The sequence below is a fragment of the Dreissena polymorpha genome, chromosome 4 (genome assembly GCF_020536995.1).
Source record: "Dreissena polymorpha isolate Duluth1 chromosome 4, UMN_Dpol_1.0, whole genome shotgun sequence".
Lineage (NCBI taxonomy): Eukaryota > Metazoa > Mollusca > Bivalvia > Myida > Dreissenidae > Dreissena > Dreissena polymorpha.
Window position 1 is genome coordinate 57,880,911 of NC_068358.1, and position 19,929 is coordinate 57,900,839.

General features: G+C 38.0%; 1 protein-coding gene across 4 annotated transcripts in view; it reads right to left on the reverse strand.

Annotated features, from left to right (window-relative positions):
- The window catches only part of LOC127879609 (probable protein phosphatase 2C T23F11.1), a 32,183-nt gene extending 16,501 nt beyond the window's left edge, over positions 1-15,682 (reverse strand). For 2 of the 4 annotated variants that reach the window (XR_008049169.1, XM_052426563.1), the window contains exons 1-5: positions 15,586-15,682; positions 10,441-10,627; positions 9,736-9,819; positions 8,599-8,634; positions 1,494-1,559 (exon numbers count right to left, since the gene is read on the reverse strand). Coding sequence is in view for 3 of the 4 variants with exons in the window: in XM_052426563.1 (XP_052282523.1) it covers positions 1,494-1,559; positions 8,599-8,634; positions 9,736-9,819; positions 10,441-10,543 (289 nt within the window). In the remaining variant the exon portion in view is untranslated. The remainder of the gene's footprint in view (positions 1-1,493; positions 1,560-8,598; positions 8,635-9,735; positions 9,820-10,440; positions 10,628-15,585) is intronic. The other 2 variants (XM_052426564.1, XM_052426565.1) reach the window with 2 other exon arrangements.
- Positions 15,683-19,929: the final 4,247 nt, after the last annotated feature.

Sequence of the window (19,929 nt, forward strand, 5' to 3'; positions counted from 1 at the left end):
TGAACAATGTGTTGGTCTCTACAGAAAGCTGTTATACAACTGTTTGATGGCAATGTCTTGTAAAAACATGTGTCAAATGTCTACAATGTGTGAGGACTTCAATTCAAGCAGGCACAGTTATAAATGTTACAGTGTATCCTTAATTACTATTACAGTTGCAATTGACATTAGCCAACTCTTAATCTTGTTCAAACTAGTAACATTGCTTTAATAAAGGTTTTTAGAAACAATTGATTTTTCTTTTTTGTGTGCACAAGTTTGAATGTACAACTAGAATTTAAAAGTCACCTTTTTTAATCTCCAAGGCCCTGTTTAAACAAACATCATACATTGTACAACAAATTAAAGTTACCACTGAACTTTTTGCTCACAACAAAATGACATTTATGATTTAAATGATCCTATAATAAAGGGCATGAGAAAGATTGAAAGAAAATGAATAGAATGTACTGAAATTTACAAATCATAAGAGCTTTTTGCTTAGTGATATACCTCTTAAAACATCACATTAATTTATTTCAGAGGGTCCTTGAGAAAACTGGCCTAAATGCATGAGCCTAAAGTGTTGTAACAGATAAGCCTATGCAGTCCACAGAGGTCAATCTGGGATGACACTTTTGGTATAGACAGGAAAAATGTCCTCCCTGATTTCGCCTGTGAACTGCACATTGTACACTGTGAAAATACAGCTTTCACAGAGCATGGCTCCTTTGTTTGATGTTCGATAAGAACAGGCAGAGGCGAAGTTATGTAGCGTGTAAAACTATTGCATCTGAGTCAATAAATTGAGTCGCGTTCTGAGAAAACTGGGCTTAATGCATGTGTGTAAAGTGTCGCCCCAGATTAGCCTGTGCTGTCCGCACAAGCTAATCAGGGACGACACTTTCCGCTTTTATTGTTTTTTTAGTTTCAAGGAAGTCCCTCCTTTCGAAAAATCAAGTTTAGACGAAGTCGTCCCTGATTAGCCTGTGTGGACTGCACAGGCTAATCTGGGATGACACTTTATGCACATGCATTATGCCCAGTTTTCTCAGAACACGACTAAATTAAATGCTCAACAAAAACCTTGGGTTCTCTCTCTCTGTCTTGTACTAGCAGTAAAGGACACTTACATCATCAGTAACATAGACCATGCAACACAGAACAGGTCTTATCACTCCACCAGGAGCCACCATACAGACACATTATAAGTAATATCTTAACCGTCAAACAAATGTATCCATGAACTTGTTATTGAAGGTTAATAAGGCATTGTGAGTTGTGCCTGTTAGCATGCATGCAATTGCATGCAGTACATTGTGGACACTCAAGGTTTCATTGACGGTGAATTGCATGCAGTACATTGTGGACACTCAAGGTTTCATTGACTGTGAAGAGACTACTGATTAATTAATTTGCTTTTGCATATCACAGCTTTACAAAAAGTTGACAGAAAAGGACCATATGCAAACATAATCTTGTCATTTTCTCTGGATCCTTGACAGGTGACTCACCATAAGCAGGTTGTGTGATGATTTTCTTGTGAAGGTTCATACTGGCATAGTGTGCAACCTTGGCACCTGAAATAGAACAGCAAGCCCTCTGTATGACTCTTAGCTGTGCCCTATGATCAATATACACCTCAACACTAATGTCAGTGCATTCCTCATTTACATTCCTTTCTACACTTATTAATACTAAGGAATGGAATGATGACAATAGAAACCCACAGTTTATATTTACCAAGGACATGTATTTTTTGAACACCAGTAAAAGTTTATGCCAAAACTTTCAGTGTTTTATTTATTTTAGTTACCTTCAATCATTTAAAGGTGCCCTTAATTCTCTGATTAATGCTTATTTTAAAATATGTTTTAAGTTTTACAGAAATCTGCTGAACCCTGAAACTAAACAAGAAATGTGTTTGTCAGAAACACTATGTCCCCTTCAGCGCCTCTTTTTTGATTTTTTTTTTGATCCCTGACCTTGAAGGATGACCTTGACTTTTCACCACTCAAAATGTGCGGCTCCATGAGATACACATGCATGCCAAATATCAAGTTGGTATCTTCAATATTGCCAAAGCATTCATAAAATGAGCGATTTTGGCCACATATATTTGACCTCTGACCTTGAAGGATGACCTTGACCTTTCACCACTCAAAATGTGCGGCTACATGAGATACACATGCATGCCAAATATCAAGTTGGTATCTTCAATATTGAAATAGTATTCATAAAATGAGCAATTTTGGCCACATATATTTGACCTCTGACCTTGAAGGATGACATTGACCTTGACCTTTCACCACTCAAAATGTGCAGCTCCATGAGATACACATGTATGCCAAATATCAAGTTGCTATCTTGAATATTGAAAAAGTTATTGCAAATGTTAAAGTTGGAGCAAACAGACCAACTGACCAATGTACAGACGAACAGACAGGGCAAAAACAATGTCCCCCACTATAGTGGGTGGGGGACATAATAAACAAGAGCACCGCCTTGCGGGTGCAGACCGCTCATCTATTTTCTTTTTAAAGATGAAGGGCCTCTCAATTTAAATCACAAAGGAGGGAGGGGTGGAGTGAAGAGGGGTGTATAGTGTGGGTGTGTGGACATTTATTACACTATCTTCCAAAAATGCGGAAAAAAAATGCAATTTTTTTTATATTTTTTTTGGGGGGGGGCAGGGGATTCTTGGGTGCGATGGTTGGACGGTATTTCAAAAATAAAATAATAAAAATAAATATTTGTGTTTTTTAACCGCTTCAAAAAAAATAATTTTGTGGGGGGGTGGGGGGTGGGGTGGGGTATAGTGTGAGGGTGTGGTGGTCATTTGTGAGATGATCTTAAAAGAGTTACATAACTTTGCCTGCACAGTCCCCTTATGATAGTTAGTAAGTGTTGCAAGTATGAAAGCAATAGCTTTGATACTTAAGGAATAAAATGGACCTAAACACAAAACTTAACCAAAATTTTCCATTTTCTAAGTATAAAAAGGGCACATAATTCTGTCAAAATGCACGCCAGAGTTATCTAACTTTGCCTGCCCAGTCCCCTCATGATAGTAAGTAAGTGTACCAAGTTTGAATGCAATAGCATTGATACTTTCTGAGAAAAGTGGACCTAAACGCAAACTTAACCTGACGCCGACGCCAAGGTGATGACAATAGCTCATAAAAAATTTTCAAAAAATAGATGAGCTAAAAATGAAAAAACAACAACAAGATGGCCACCAGACGACCAACCACATAAACCTGGACAGTGTTACCATAAATCATATTTCAGCGTTAAGTCATTAGATTATTACTGACAGTTGGGCCATAGTGGCCCTTAAGCGCTGACCTGTGTTCACAGAAGCAAATTGTTTGAGACTTAACTAGGGGATCTAATTTTTTACCATCCTTGACCCAGATTCAAACATGGCCTTCATATAGTAAAGATAAACATCCTGACCAAGTAGCAGACAGATTGAGTCATAAATGTGGCCACTAGAGTGGTAACAAGATTTTACCAGGTGACCCAGTATGCGGACACATATGACCTTGATTCAATCTTATCCTAGATATTGTCAAGATAAACATTCTGTGCTTAGGTAAAAAAAAAAATTGTGAAATTTTTCCCTTTAAAAATAAACATGAGACACTTTTAAACAAGAGGGCCAAGATGGCCCTTGTTCCCTCACCTGAGAGGAGTCGGTTCATTCAATCTTTACCAAATGTGAAACTTGACCTAGATATTGTCCAGACAAACATCCTGGTCAAGTTTCATCATTATTTCATCTGCGAGTCATGATCAATATACCTATGAAGTTTCATGATCCTAGGCGTAAGCATTCTTGAGTTATCATCCAGAAACCATTTTTCTAAGTTGAGTCACCATGACCTTGACAGCCATTGTGTGAATACGTTATTTGGCACTGTGACCTTGACCTTTGACCTAGTGACCTGATAATCAATAGGGGTCATCTGCGAGTCATGACCAATATACCTATGAAATTTCTTGAACCTAGGCATAAGCATTCTTGAGTAATCATACAGAAACCATTTTACTATTTTAGGTCACCGTGACCTTGACCTTTGACCTAGTGACCTGAAAATCAATAGGGGTCATCTGCGAGTCATGATCATTGTACCTATGAAGTTCCATGATTCTAGGCATAAGCCTTCTTGAGTTATCATCCAGAAACCATTTTACTATTTCAGGTCACCCCGACCTTGACCTTTGACCTAGTGACCTGAAAATCATTAGGGGTCATCTTTGAGTCATAATCAATGTACCTATGAAGTTTCATGATCCTAGGCATAAGCACTCTTGAGTTATCATCTGGAAACCATTTTACTATTTTGGGTCACCGTGACCTTGACCTTTGACCTATTGGCCTGATAATCAATAGGGGTCATCTATGAGTCATGATTAATGTACCTATGAAGTTTCATGATCCTAGGCCGTTCTTGAGTTATCATCCGGAAACCATTTTACTGCTTTGGGTCACCGTGACCTTGACCTTTGACCTAGTGACCTGAAAATCAATAGGGGTCATCTGCGAGTCATGATCAATGTATCTATGAAGTTCGATTATCCTAGGCATAAGTGTCTTTGAGTTATCATCCGGAAACCATTTTACTATTTCAGGTGATCGTGACCTTGACCTTTGACCTAGTGACATAAAAATCAATAGGAGTCATCTGCGAGTCATGATCAATGTACCTATGAAGTTTAATGATCCTTGGCATAAGCGCACTTGAGTTATCATCCATAAACCATCTGGTGAACGGACGTACCGACATGAACAAAACAATATCCCCCCTCTTCTTCGAAAGGGGGGGGGCATAAAGAGAAAACTGCCCCCCTCCAAGCAGCCATGTAATTCAACTGACCAGTACCATTTTTGAACTCAACTCTCGTATCAAGGAAACAAATGTTCTGATCAAATTTCATGAAAATTTGGCCAAAAATGTGACTTCTACTGTGTTCATATGTTTTCACTATATACATATAGAGAAAAATGCCCCGCCCACTGGCAGCCATGTTTTTTCACCAATCCCGACCATTTTCAAACTCGTCCGAGACATCAATTGAACCAATGTTTTGACCAACTTTCATGACGATTGGGCAAAAATTGTGACTTCTAGAGTGTTTACAAGGTTTCTCTATAGCCATATTAGATAAACTGCCCCGCCCACTGGCGGCCATGTTTTTCAACAGATCGAAACCACTTTTGAACTCAACCAAGATATCATTAAGACAAACATTTTGACAAAGTTACATGAAGATTGAACATAAAATGTGACTTCTACAGTGTTTACAAGGTTTTTCTTTTTTTTTACCTAGTTTTTAACCCGGCACAAGCCAGTTCCGAACTCGGCCGAGATTTCATTGGGACAAAGCTTCTGACCAAGTTTCATGAAGATGGGACAAGAAATGTGGCCTCTAGAAAGTTTACAAGCAAATGTTTATGGACGGATGGATGGACGGACATACGACGGACAAAGACCGGTCAGAAAAGCTCACCTGAGCAATCAGGTGAGCTAAAAACCATTTGTCTAAAAAAAAATCTGCATTAAGTTTTTCCCCAGATTGTGCACAGGCTAATCTGGGAAGACACATATTGCTTTATGGAATTTTTGTTTAAAATGAAATTTCTTTTGAACAAAAATCCTGTCAAGGCAGAAAGTGTTGTCCCTGATTAGCGTGCGCAGACTGCACAGGCTAATCTGAGACAGTTGCAAGATGCATTAAAAAAATTCCCTTAGCGTGGCTCCAATAAATGTATAAACATCAACTTTAAACAATAATGAACTGGACATAAATTATCTTAAAAGCACTTCCAATAGACACAATTGCAATAAAATACTTTTGCGAATAAATGTGTAAAATTTGTATTCATAGTCAAAACTTTCCATAAAATGTTTCCAAAAACAGCTAAAACCTAGTTAATGAAACCCTGCACTTTGCAATGATAATTTTTGGCATAAATCAGTAAAATCATGTGTTTGGGTTGTTTATCTTTTTAGAAAGCTAAGTATATTAAATAATCATGAGTAATAATGAAATGTAACTTGCAACTAGTGGGGCTTTCATTTCACTATTGTAATTATCAAAATTGGAAGATTGAACTTTCTGGCCTCTGATTTTGGAAGTTTTGATTTGATAGGCTTGACAATATAATTCGGCACAAACATATTCAATACAATTTTCACAGAATTCATTTTAGAAGTTTTGAATAGCTATAACAGTCAAATGTTCATGTAGTGTTAATTTCCAGACCAAATGTATACTGAAAATTATTATTCTAACAAATGTGTGTAGTTTTATAAGAAAAGCTTTGAAATCCTCTCAAATGTTGGATATGGCATGTCGTAAGCTTTTTTAAGTCTTAATACTTTGATGATTGCTAAATTGTTGACTGTAATTTTGAAAGTACTGTCAGAGGCAAAATGTTTGAAGTACATAACCTCCATATATCTGTTATATCAGCTCTGAACTCTAACAAAATAGTGTTGATCTCGTGTCGGAATGAAATGCATCTTACCACTGACCACATTTAACCCTTTGCATGCTGGGTAATTTGTCGTCTGCTAAAATGTTGTCTGCTGAATTTCTAAAATTAGCATTTTCTTCAATTTTTTTTTCAAAGAATACTATCAGAATAGCAAACAGTTTGGATCCTCATGAGACGCCACGTTCTGTGGCGTCTCATCTGGATCCAAACTGTTTGCAAAGGCCTTCAAAATTCGGTTCCAGCACTGAAAGAGTTAAGAAACTCAGCCAGACACAAATAAACAATCTACGCCATCAGAATATGTACCATTGTTCTTTGCATTGAAGATTTGTCTAGACCAGTAATCATCTATAATGAGGGCAGCAAGATCTTAGGATAGAGCACTGACTTAAAGTCATGCAAGTACGTCGATGCACCTATTGATCACGCTAGTACTACATCAATAACTAATCATTATTTATGCAGGTTTAATGTTAATTGTCACTGAAGCCTATGTAAGTTTCAAGTACTGCACCTACATTTAATATGTATGACTTGTACATGTATATATTAAGCTCTGATATATATATATATATATATATATATATATATATATATATACATGTACATTTAAGGACAATAATATAACCCATGTCAGTGGAAAATGGATCTTATGCCATACGCAGCCAGCATACATGTAGCACCAGAACAGCCTTATCTGACATGTAGATTGTACAGGATACTTTTTTGCTTTTTAGGTAATTTTGTGAAACCACAAAACCTTGCGTAACTTTATAGCGGACAGGGTAGCTCCTGACCAGACTGAGCAAATGCACAGGCTGATATGGAGCTACCCTGGCTGCATCTGGCCTAAGACCTGTTCTCGCACGACAGGGTTTATAGTTAATAGATTCAGAAGGTTCTGAATGATATTCATGGGACTTGGACCCAAGGCTTCAATACACTAGCTGTCAGCAAGCTGACTACCTGTGGCTTTACGTTAGGTGTTAAAGCTTTAACTAGTATGTCCAGTATACAGTGCAGTCTATGTGTGTTAAAATCAGTACAATGACCTGTTAAAATCAATACAATGTCCTGTTAACAATGCTGTAAACATAAAATAAATCAAATTAATGCTGTGAATGCAAAACATGTTTCCAAAAAGTTACAGACAAGTCTTACTGCCAAAAAAATCAAGAAACTGTTAAGAGCAAAAGAAGAGAGAGAAGACAGATCATGTACATGTAGTATTACTGAAATATGATGTTAATCAAATAAAACCTACAGTGGCATGAATCAACATATGTTGAAATTAAAAAGTACCCTCATCCAAGAATACAGTTCCTTTATAAAATTCTCTTTCTTTTATGAGTGCAATTAAAAAATGTACAATTTACTGATAATGACAATAATAGCATGAATATTATTAGAAAACAAAATATGTATAACAAATGTACATGTAATGAAAAAAATTCAAAATACTTTGTTTGCCATCTCTGTTTTTTTCAGAGAGTGTTAAAGTCTATTATCATTAATGTATGAGACCAGTAAACTATGTTAATGTGTCAAACATTTAAGTTCCCTTAAAGTATTTAAAACACACAATTTAGCAAATCACAAATTGTGACACACTGATTTTAAATATTAAAAAGAAATCCAGTACACACTGTGAGAATGATTGATAAATGACAAAAATGTTCTCACTTGTATTTGTATGAAAGTTTGGTAGATCATTAGAAATATCAATACATTTCTACCTTATTGTATCTTGAAACAACACAAACACATAAACATGTGAACACTTACGGTATGTTTGTTAAAAATACACTACACAAATGTAAATGTAAGAAACTAAATATATTCGCAGATTTGCAGTGTTCCCAAAAAGATATTTCGGGGAGTATTAACCCCCATTTTTTGACAAATAATACCTTATTTAAAGCAAAAGCCCCATACAAATTACATGTTTGCTAATTGCCTTTCAAATTTGGGGCACACAAGGTTTCAGGTCTGTTTTTGACCCCCTCTAATTAATGAAAAAGCAGTGGGAACACTGACTAGTTATAAAATTATAACAGGTGCACATGTATGAATACATTCTAATGGATCTCCCCCAGGACCTCAATACATACCGCCTGTGTACATCCCATCTTTAGGACGGGTGCTTTCTAAAATGATGTAAAAATTGAGCCTTATCTCAAAAACACAGCCTTTAAAACATGAACTGATTTGTCTAAACTTCTGAGGCATATACTGGCATCAAACCACATGGCACAGGTCAGAGCATATACCATAACTACTCTATTCAGACACTAGAAAATAATTTATTTTATCTAAATTTGTTTAAAGACACAAAAATATTCAATATGTCCAAAAATTTTGAGGAACCCTGACAATATCCCTATTTAATTTACTTTCCTTTCTCTAATGACACATGCCTCAGTGAATTATAGTAGACAAACATAACGCTAATGTTTGCAGTTATTTTTTTATTATTACATATATTTTATTTTATTCTATGGAAATGTACTCCAAGGCTCAGAATGGCCAAGGCTGTTCTTTTCCCACAAAGATAAGCATTAGATATAGGACTGTAGTATGGACCTTTTATGATTGAAATAAAACTAAAGCAAAATGTGCAATTAATTTGTTAAATGCTTGTTGTTCTTAGAACACTTCAAATGTTTAATAACTCAATAACTAAAATAATTATAAAACAAAACACTAATTTTGAATAGAATTTTGCACCAGATTATTATAATTGGAACTATTTACATTCAACTGTTGTTCCTGAAATTGTTTTGGTTTTTAATGTGAGTAAATTATGCAAAACATATTGGTTCCTTACTATTATCATTTCAACTGGATGATCACATTAAGCTTTCATGTGAAACCATTGTCTTTCACTGGTGTAAGTGTTTATTTATCCTAATTACGAAAATGAAATGGTCCGCTGACTTTTCGCACTCATCTGCCAAATGTAATGTTCGTAAAAACAAACTGTTTTATAGAGAATTTAAAGTCAATACTTTAAGGCGAAAATCTGGGTGTCCCTAAAGTAAGTTAATTAAGCTTTCAGGAAATACGAAGCACCACACAATGCATATTTTTGAAGGTTGTCCAGAGTGTCTGAAAATTGACAATAACTATGGTAGGTATACATTTAATATAAAAAAATTGGATGCCCCATTGTATCATGCATTCCAATCTGCGATTACATATGTGGTAAAAACACACAGAAGCTATTGTTGAAGAATATACAAACTTACCCCCATGACCATCAAATACTCCAAAAAACATGGCGTCTTTGTCGCCTGGTAGTGTGAGCAGCTGAGTGTGAGCATCTTCCATGTCTTACCAGCAGTTAAGGTTCATTTATGATAACAGGGGTTAAAAGTTTTTTAGGGTTTTACTCCTGTTGATTTTGACAAGTAGAATGCAACAAACGATCTACATGCAAATGGGTGCAACCCCCTGCAGCACAAACCCACTTCCTTGTTGCCTAGATGTTGCGACTGACACAATTCCTAGAGAAAATTCTGCATACAAGTTTAACTATAACAAGAGCTGTGTTTGTGAAAACACAATGCCCCCTACTGCGCTTTGAAGCCCCATGGCAGCTATTTTAGAAACAAGGTTATATTTTAAATGTTAAGGTCACAGTGACCTTGACCTTTGACCTAGTGACCTCAAACCATGTTCGATTGTAGATCTCAATGAGATGCATGCACATATGAAGTTTAAAGAATATAGACCCAAGAGTTTTCATTTTATGAGCAAGGTTAAAGTTTTGGGACACACACATACATGTACAATGACAGACAGAAAGACAGACAGACAGGCAAAAAACAATATACATGTACCCCCCGATCATTCGATCCTGGGGCATAAAAAGCATAGTGAAACATTCACTTGTGAACTATCGTTCCCACCACTGTCCACATTTCAATGATTTGATTCAAGCACAAGGATACTGATTCTCCATCCCTGCATGCAGGAAGCTCCAACCCTGACTGCGGCATTTTGACAGCTGGTTGTTTCCTTTGTGGTCACTGGTTCTGAGAGTGTTTGACCCATACCTCATGGGATGTGGTTTCTGGATGCAGAATTATATCTCAATCTCTTTTTAACCTCATTTGAATATTTGTATTTCTGAAATAACTGAAAAGACAACATATGAAAATCAATTATGACAACAATATAAATAACTCTGTTAAACCAAACTTTTTTTCCTTCTATGATACATGTAGTGGTTGCAGATGGCCATTTCACAATTTTGACACAGCATTTCACAAATCTAACACAGTAGCAATAGCATACACAAACTGGCATTTAGACTTTTTAGGCTTCAAACTATGGCAGAAATTTCATTGCTAAAGATTTAATGGTAAATGGTGATGAAATACCGCACAAAATATATAGCTGCAGTTTTTCCTTTGGGTTAAATATTTGGGTTAAATACATGTACAGTAAAACTGTGATAACTCGAGGAAGCACGGGACCGACATCGATGCTCGAGTAATTGCAGGTTATGAGTAATCCATGGTATTTTTTTTTTCACTGTCTCGGTTGATAATGCTAACTTCTGACCACAAACGCTATATTTACATGTAAGACGGTGCTACTAGAGAAAGAAATGCTTTGTAAAAATCGCTTAAGGTTACAGTATAATAAACAAAACAATTAAGATGATCGTAAATTCATTTAATTATTTCAACATACACACAAAACATAATCAGAAAAATCTCATCAATATTCACTGTACAGGTAGCATAATTATTTTAAAAAAGCACACAAGGTACGTACATGCGAATGAAAAAAAAACAACACTGAAAACAACATAATCACTGCACACTTTGCATTTTATGTACATTAGTTAGACTTGTGTTGCGCAAAGTTAATGATTGAAGATTGTTGCAACCCATTAGCTTCCTGGAACTGATGGCGGAAGACGTTTCCCGATAATTATCGATTGCTGATTATTATTTAATTATCATTAGAACTGTGTAGCTTTGATCTGCTTCTCAAAGGATGACAATTTGCAGTGTTTCTCAAACTGCAACTAACTTCACACCTAATCGAGCGTCGTTTGTCTGCTTGATTGCGCTGTTTTCACAACTCGAATATTTTTAGCATCGACCAGACGAGAAAGCGTCCTCGAATAATTGCCAGTTAATTAGGTGTGAAATGCCTTTTAGGGACCGACACACTACCTCGAGTTATCGATAATCGCATGTTTGAGTTATCGCGGGTATTTTTATATAGACATCAAAGGAAAATGCTTGGGACTTTCTTTTATGCTCGAGTAATTGCCAGTTTTCGAGAAATCGCTAGCTCGAGTTATTGCAATTCTACTGTATATTGAAACATTTTCAATTTGTTAAGTTTGGAATATCTTGGCATTTTCAGCTGCATAAATGTAGACATTTTCTGGAAAAGTTTACGTTTTTGAAACTAGGATTTGTTTGATTTTTCTGCAAGCACACAGTAAGTTGTTTTAATTTGGACAGAATAATATTATTTTTGTGTTTAATTATGACATGAACAGTTAATTAATTCTCATATAACCATTTAAATTGCTGTCTTAATTTCAGGCTGCAAGTTTACATAATAAAGCCTTTCCTAGTTGCAAATCCCGGAGACATGGAGGGTCATTAGCTGGGGGTTGGAGTATTGCAACTAACTCAGCAACTGAATAAATTTGATCACAAAGTCATTAGAACTGTAATGAAATAAACTCACACCCAGCAGTCTTGTTGATGGACTAGCTCTTTACCAACGTGGTTAGAGTGTCAGACTATCACTTTGGAGACCCGGGTTTAATGAAACTTTAATCCCTCATTGCAGTATAGGAATTTTCACTTAAATGGCAATGAGGCAAACACAAACTGTTAATATGTAAATGGGTAAGTAATGGTTTCAGGGCCATGTGGATGTTGCTTGTGTAGCGCTGCTTTTGTACTAGACATTTCTAGGCCTTGAAACATTAAGATGGGTATGAATGTAGTGAAATAAGCTTACATTGAACAGCCTTGTTGTTGTGCTAGCTCTTTATGGAAGAGGTTTTTATGATGAAATTTGGAACAGTTTTAATATTAGAAAATTGTTATCGAATTAAATCTCCAATTGCAGAGGATTTTCCACCTTATTTAGAACAATGTCTAGACTAGTCCATATTAACGCACTCCCAGAGCCTTTGATAAATTTTGCTATGGCTGCTCTGGGAGTACATAACATATATGCACCTATTCATACTGACAATCGCAGTTCTGCGCACAGATTTTGTGCGCTTCACTATAAACAGATGTTGTCTGTAAAGAAGGAAGGAAAGTGATAAATAAACTTCAAAAACACATTAAATTTACCTGAATGGCAGCCTACAGATGTTAATTGTTATCCTTTGCATGCAACCTAAAAAACACGACGATGTTTCAACACACTATTCTTGCTGACATTTTCATTTTGAAATTTGGAACAGTTTAAATAGTCGACATCTGTTTGACATCGTTATTGACTTATCACAATATGCAAAAGATTGGTGTTCTGCGACCTAACCAATAGCCTCACTTTTTGTCTGCAACATTATGATAGTTTCCAAATATGGTTGGATAGTGTATGAAAGAATAATAAAATTAATAAAAGCAATTATTTCTTGCTTTAATGGTACCATTTGCATGAGTTTGTGCTTTAGACATTGATACGTTTTTGCAGTATCAGTGTTCTTTAGCATTTTCAGTGGTGATAAAATTGTGCACCTTTGGACAAAAGACAGCGCTTTGCGACTCTCAACAAGGCCATCCTTAAAAATTCTTTTGTTTGGCATAACCCGACCGACCCACTAAAATCGGCCCAACTGAATTGTTTTTGTTACTTTCCCAAAAAAAATTTTTTGCTTTCCGAAAATTCTTTCCGCTAAATTTTTCCTTTCCGCTGTTTATCCTTTCTGGTTATTTGCGTCATTTATTTGAATGCTCTTTCAAGGATATCTAGAATAGCAATGAACAAAACACGTACCCGTACTTATTTGAGTCGCATATTGATTTGACATATGCATATGCGATTAATTAGACTTTAAATGCAATTAAACCGCTCCTGTTTTCCTCGTATCCTTTTAATTAAAATACGCTGCTGTCGTTCAGGATAGTTTGGGAGTAAAAAACAAATTCATTAATTATCACCGTTCAATTTAATTCGGCAATCGACAGAGATGTGTAATATTATCGCCATATAACCAATTATGTAATTATCACTCTTTAATTCAGATCGGTAAATATTCGGTAGAAAGATAAAAAGTGGTCAGCTTATAAATATTATTGCCTGGTATTGTCACGTTTTTGTTTCATTTGCTTATCTCTTTATACGACTTTGCGACCATATAACCAATTATTTAATTATCACTCTTTAATTCAGATCGGTAAATATTCTGTAGAAAGATAAAAAGTGGTCAGCTTATAAATATTATTGCCTGGTATTGTCACGTTTTTGTTTCATTTGCTTATCTCTTTATACGACTTTGCGACTGGTCGCTATTTTGGAGGCAGACGGCGATATTAAATGTGTATTCAAATTATAAAACATCTGCGCATGAATGACCCAATATTATCCGATAGCTCCACCCGTTCTCACATTTCATTCGACAACGTCATGTCATGTGTAAGCGAGCTCAATGCTGATTGGCCAGCTACCATGTGCACTTCAATAACAATAATGTCAAGCGATGTCTAATCGGGTACAGACCAGGGTTCATTAACTGTTCGAATTGCGAACACTTTCATTGAAACAAAGAGACAATTATAGAAAACCAGTCAGGATTAAAATGGCGGATGTTTTCAACGAAATTTTACTAGATTTTCGCATTTTCTCAATTAAGATTTTTCATTAGCCAAATTCTCAATATTTTTTGCAAATGACTCAAATGGCGAACGACAGAGCGAGCATTGCGAACGTGTTATTATTGGAATAAATGCTCGCGCTGTCATTCGCCATTTGCGAAAGTATAGCGAATTTGGCTCAAGAAAAATATAATTAGCGAATATGCTTAAATCTCATTGAAAACATCCTCCATTTTAATCCGGAGTGTTTTTTTTAAAACTATTTTTCTCTTTGTTTCAATGAACGTTTTGAAGCGCATATGGTAACGTCCTATGGCAAAGTTGTATAAAAAATAAGCAAATGAAAAGAAGCATAACACTCAATAAATTATTTTTAAGCTGATCACTTTACAAATTTCTACCGACTATCGATCTGAATTAAAGGATGATTATTAAATAATTTATAGTTACATGTCGAAGATGTTGCACCTTTCTATTCTTGATTGAAATCAAAATGTTATAATTACTTTGTTTTTTACTCACAAACTATGCTATTGTTAAGTAATATGTCAACCAAATAGTTTATTAATTACGTATTTGCTAGGTTACTTGTTTTCATATTCTGTAGTCATTGTTTTCATATTCTGTAGTCAAACGATATGCACATTTTATTTCATGTGCAAAATGCGTACAATTTTTCGGAATGTCGTTTTCGGATAAAGTATTTTTCGTCTAATATTTTCATTATAGAAAATAATAGACTCATGTGAGGTGATACGAACAGTGCAGAAAAATCTTTACCAATTTCCTTTTATGAGGCAGAAGACTTGGAGCTTTTTTTTATAATTACCTTTCAGTTTGGTATATGTCGGAGTTCAATGTCAGAAAAAAAATTGCTAAAAAAAATAAAATCCTACCTACCTACCCACCCAAATTTACCTGGGTCGGGTTATGCCAAACAAACAATATTTTAAGGATGGCCCAACCCTTTGGGTTTTAAAGCTGAGAGTTGAATTATTGCAACTAGAACAATGTGTCTCTGAGTGATGATATCAAACACATGACTGATTGTCAGCTTATTAACATATCTACATTTAACATAAACATTGATAAAACTTGGAATTATATCTGATCAACGCGTTTCAAAACATCACACTTTAAGATCGGGCAAAGATCCAGTGAAAAACGAAACACAACATTTGAAATGATGAATGTGCATTTACAAGCAGTCTGTTAATTGAATATCTATATGTGAATCACGTTTCAAATATTATCATATAACGCTAACTTATATGCATATAGCATTACCTTTCAAAGACGGTTTAATTCACATAACAGCTGAATATTCTGGTGAAAGAAAATGTTTCGATGGTTACAGGAAGTAGACGGCGCTGTGGAACTTTCGGTTTAAAATGAAAATAAGTGTTATAATAATCGCAAACGAGGACACAGTATACGAATTGTCCTTTTTAACAAAGTACAATCTCCACACAGAGCTGTCGTTCCTTGCGCTCACACACAATTTGATCCAGCTATGCTAGTTCCAGTCAAATCTCTGCGCGAAGGTTAAACAATGTCAAATTCAATCTCCGCGCATAATTGTCGTTCGAGAGAAACGACATACAATGGTTGCGTCAAACTGTGCGCAGAATTCACCGACTAGTTTTGACCAGGGACCTCTACAAAGTTTGAACATGTCCCTGTTTGAACCATCGCAATCATTGCAAATCACGTGATAATGAACGAATACAAAACAATGTTATTTTGTCTAATTATTACCAATACCGAATTTCATTTTTGACTGCAAATCATAACGTTAAAACCCCAGTTATGTTCCATTAATCTCATTGAACAAGGAAAACTAACCAACTGGAAATCGTTCCACTTTCCAGTATTTGAAGCATTTGCCGTTGCAGAAGCAACAGTAGCAGAAGCAGTATTAGTAGTCGTGGTGGTGGTGGTGATGTTGTTAGTGGTGTAGTAGTAGTAGTAGTAGTAGTAGTAGTAGTAGTAGTAGTAGTAGTAGTAGTAGTAGTAGTAGTAGTAGTAGTAGTAGTAGAAGTAGTAGTAGTAGTAGTAGTATAGTAGTAGCAGTAGTAGTAGTAAGTAGTGGTGGTGATGGTGGTGGTGGTGGTGGTGGTGGTGGTGGTGGTGGTGGTGGTGGTGGTGGTGGTGGTGGTGGAGGTGGTGGTGGTGGTGGTGGTGGTGGTGGTGGTGGTGGTGGTGTTGTTGGTGGTGGTGGTGGTGGTGGTGGTGGTGGTGGTGGTGGTGGCGGCGGCGGCGGCGGCGGTGGTGGTGGTGGTGGTGGCGGCGTTGGTGGCGGCGGTGGTGGTGGTGGCGGCGGCGGCGGTTGTGGTAGTTGTTGTAGTAGTTGAAGTGTAGAAGTTTGTGTTTTTCAAATTGTATGCGTTCCTTTCACGCCTGAGATTGTGTTTCATAATTTATAACTGAAACTCCGCCATAGACGGTCCTAAGCCCGTTTGCAAAAGGAGGAAGGTTGGGCGTGGGGCTAGCAACCCCACCCCGGAAAAAAGTACCCCGCTACAGAAACCGAAGCAACAGTAAATATAAACCAGCGCTCGATTCAGGAAGATGCCTCTGCAGAGAGACCTGTGACGCAGGCTGGTGAAAGCCTTATGGAAGCCAGCCTGCCGACACAACTTCTTTTGATGAAAGCAGCAACAAAAGTAGGAACTTGGTATGTAAGAACTATGAATGAAACGGGGAAAGCAGCTCAAGTAGCAAATGAGATGCAGCGCTACAACATCCAAGTACTAGGAATATGAAAAAGTAGATGGAATCGATCCGGCCTGACCACATTAGCAACTGGAGAGAAGGTCCTCTACTCGGGACACGCCGAACAGAACCATGACCACACAGAAGGAGTTGCCATCATGATGTCCCCTGCAGCCGCTAACGCACTCATGGAGTGGCAGCCAGTTTCCTCCAGAATCATGACAGCAAGATTCAACTCTAAAGGGAGGAAGGTGACCATTATCCAGTGCTATGCCCCCACTAACGATGCAGATGAAGAGACCAAGGAAACATTCTACGACGCACTGCAAACAGAAGTAGACGAACTACCCAAGAGAGACATCACGCTCCTGATGGGTGACATGAACGCCAAGATAGGGAAAGATAACACAGGTAAGGAATTGATCATGGGTACCCAGGCCATCGGAGATATGAACGAAAATGGCGAACTGTTCACAGACTTTTGTGCCTTCAATGACCTGGTCATTGGCGGCAGCACGTTCCAACACAAAGACATCCAAAAAGTAACCGGGATATCACCAGATGGCAAGACAAGACACCAGATAGACGACATCACTATCTCAAGAAAGTGGAGACGCAGCCTGCAAGACACAGTCTCCAAAAGAGAACCCGACGTAGCTTCAGACCACCAACTAGTGATGGGAGTCATCAAGATCAAGCTACGGGCCTTCAGAGACACAGCAGATAGACCTCAGGCTAGATTCAACATCCAAAGACTCAAAGAAACAGGCTTCAAGGATACCTTCTCAGTTTCTCTTAAAAACAGATTTGATGCCTTAGGTATGGTGACAGACGAAATGCCACTGGACGAACATTGGAGCTGCCTGAGGGACACATGGAAAGACTCGTGCCAAGAAGTCCTGGGAAAAAGAGCCAACACTTTTAAAGAATGGCTCTCCGGAAACACCTGGACTCTGATACAAAACAGGCGAGACATCAAACAGAAAATCAACAACACCAAGAATGAAGATGAAAAGAAAGTGCTCCAGGAAGAATATACTAGCATGAATAAAGAAAAGTGCCAGGACAGACAAGAGAGTCTTCTTTGACACCCTTGTAACAGAAGCAGAACAGGCAGCTGGAAAGAGAGACCCCAGCACTCTGTACAAGATCACCAAAACTCTCTCTACCAAGACGTCCAACCAAAACATACCAGTCAAAGAAAGCGAGGGACATACTATCACTAAGGAGGAAAACCAGAGGCATCGATGGGCTAAACATTTCAAGGACCTTTTAAATCGACCTCGACCCTCAGAGAGACCAGATATCCATCCTGCAGACACTCCACTCAGAGTCAACACCAACCCTCCAACAAAAGCTGAGATCCAGAAAGCCCTGAAGGCACTAAAAAACAACAAAGCACCCGGACCAGATGGAATTTCACCAGAAGCACTAAAGACAGACTCTTTCATCACGGAAACCATGCTGCTGCCCCTACTGCAGAAAATCTGGGCAGAAGGAAGAATTCCAGCAGATTGGATAAAAGGACACCTGGTGAAACTTCCAAAGAAAGGAGACCTCGGACTCTGCAAAAACTGGCGAGGCATCATGTTACTGTCAGTGCCGAGCAAGGTACTAACCCGCATCATCTTGGAGCCACTTAAAGATGCAGTCGACAAAAGACTCAGACCAGAACAAGCTGGCTTCAGAAAAGACAAGTCGTGCACCGACCAGATCGCAACGCTCAGAGTCATCATTGAACAGTCCCTGGAGTGGCAGTCAACGCTGTACCTAAACTTTGGTGACTTCGGCCAAGCTTTTGACAGTGTTGACAGAGAGACCATTTGGAGACTTCTCCATCACTATGGAATACCGCCAACATTTGTCAACCTGATTCAGCAACTATACGAGGGTGCCACATGCCAGGTCATACACAATGGCAAACTGACAGAGGACTTTGAGGTAACTACAGGAGTCCGCGAAGGGTGCATGCTGTCACCGATGATCTTCCTGCTTGTGGTGGATTGGGTCATGCGGGAGACAACCAAAACAGGTAAGACCGGAATCCAGTGGACCCTAACACAGACCCGGTAAGATCTCAACTTTGCAGATGACTTGTGCCTGATGTCCCAATGCTACGAAGACATGCAGCAGATAACAGACAACCTTGCCAGAGAAGCAGCAAAAACCGGACTGCAAATTTACCTCGAAAAGACAGAGAACAAGAAACAACAGAAGCCTATTACCCTAGGGGACAAAGAGCTCAAGGAGGTGGACTTCTTCACCTACCTTGGCAGCGTTGTGTCAGCAGCAGGCGGTTCTGATAATGACATCAAGGCTAGACTCGGAAAAGCCAGATATACCTTCAACACTCTAAGGCCAGTCTGGAAAGCAGCATCCCTCTCTATCTACACTAAACTCCGGATTTTTAACTGCAATGTCATGTCTGTCCTCCTCCACGGCTCTGAGACCTGGAGAGTCACCAACACTCTGGCTAACAAGATTCAAGTCTTCATTAACAGGTGCCTCCGAAACATCCTAAAGGTCAGATCTATGGACAGACAAAGTCAAGAACACCGACATATGGAAACAGGCAAACCAGGATCCCATCGGACAACAGATCGCAAGGCGGAAATGGAGGTGGATTGGTCACACCTTGCAAAAACCTCCAGAAGACATCATCCGGCAGGCCTTACAGTGGAATCCCCAGGGCAAAAGACGAGTCGGCCGCCCTAAGACCACATAAAGGCGATCTTGTGAGGAAGAAATGAAGAACTGTAAAATGTCAAGGGGAGAGCTAAAGAAAGCAGCCCAAAACAGAGTACGCTGGAGGACTGTTGCCGAGGCCCTATGCTCCACAAGGAGCTCAAGGGAATAAGTAAGTAAGTATTTATAACTGAGTTAGTTTAGTGAATTCCATAGATATGACTAGAACGT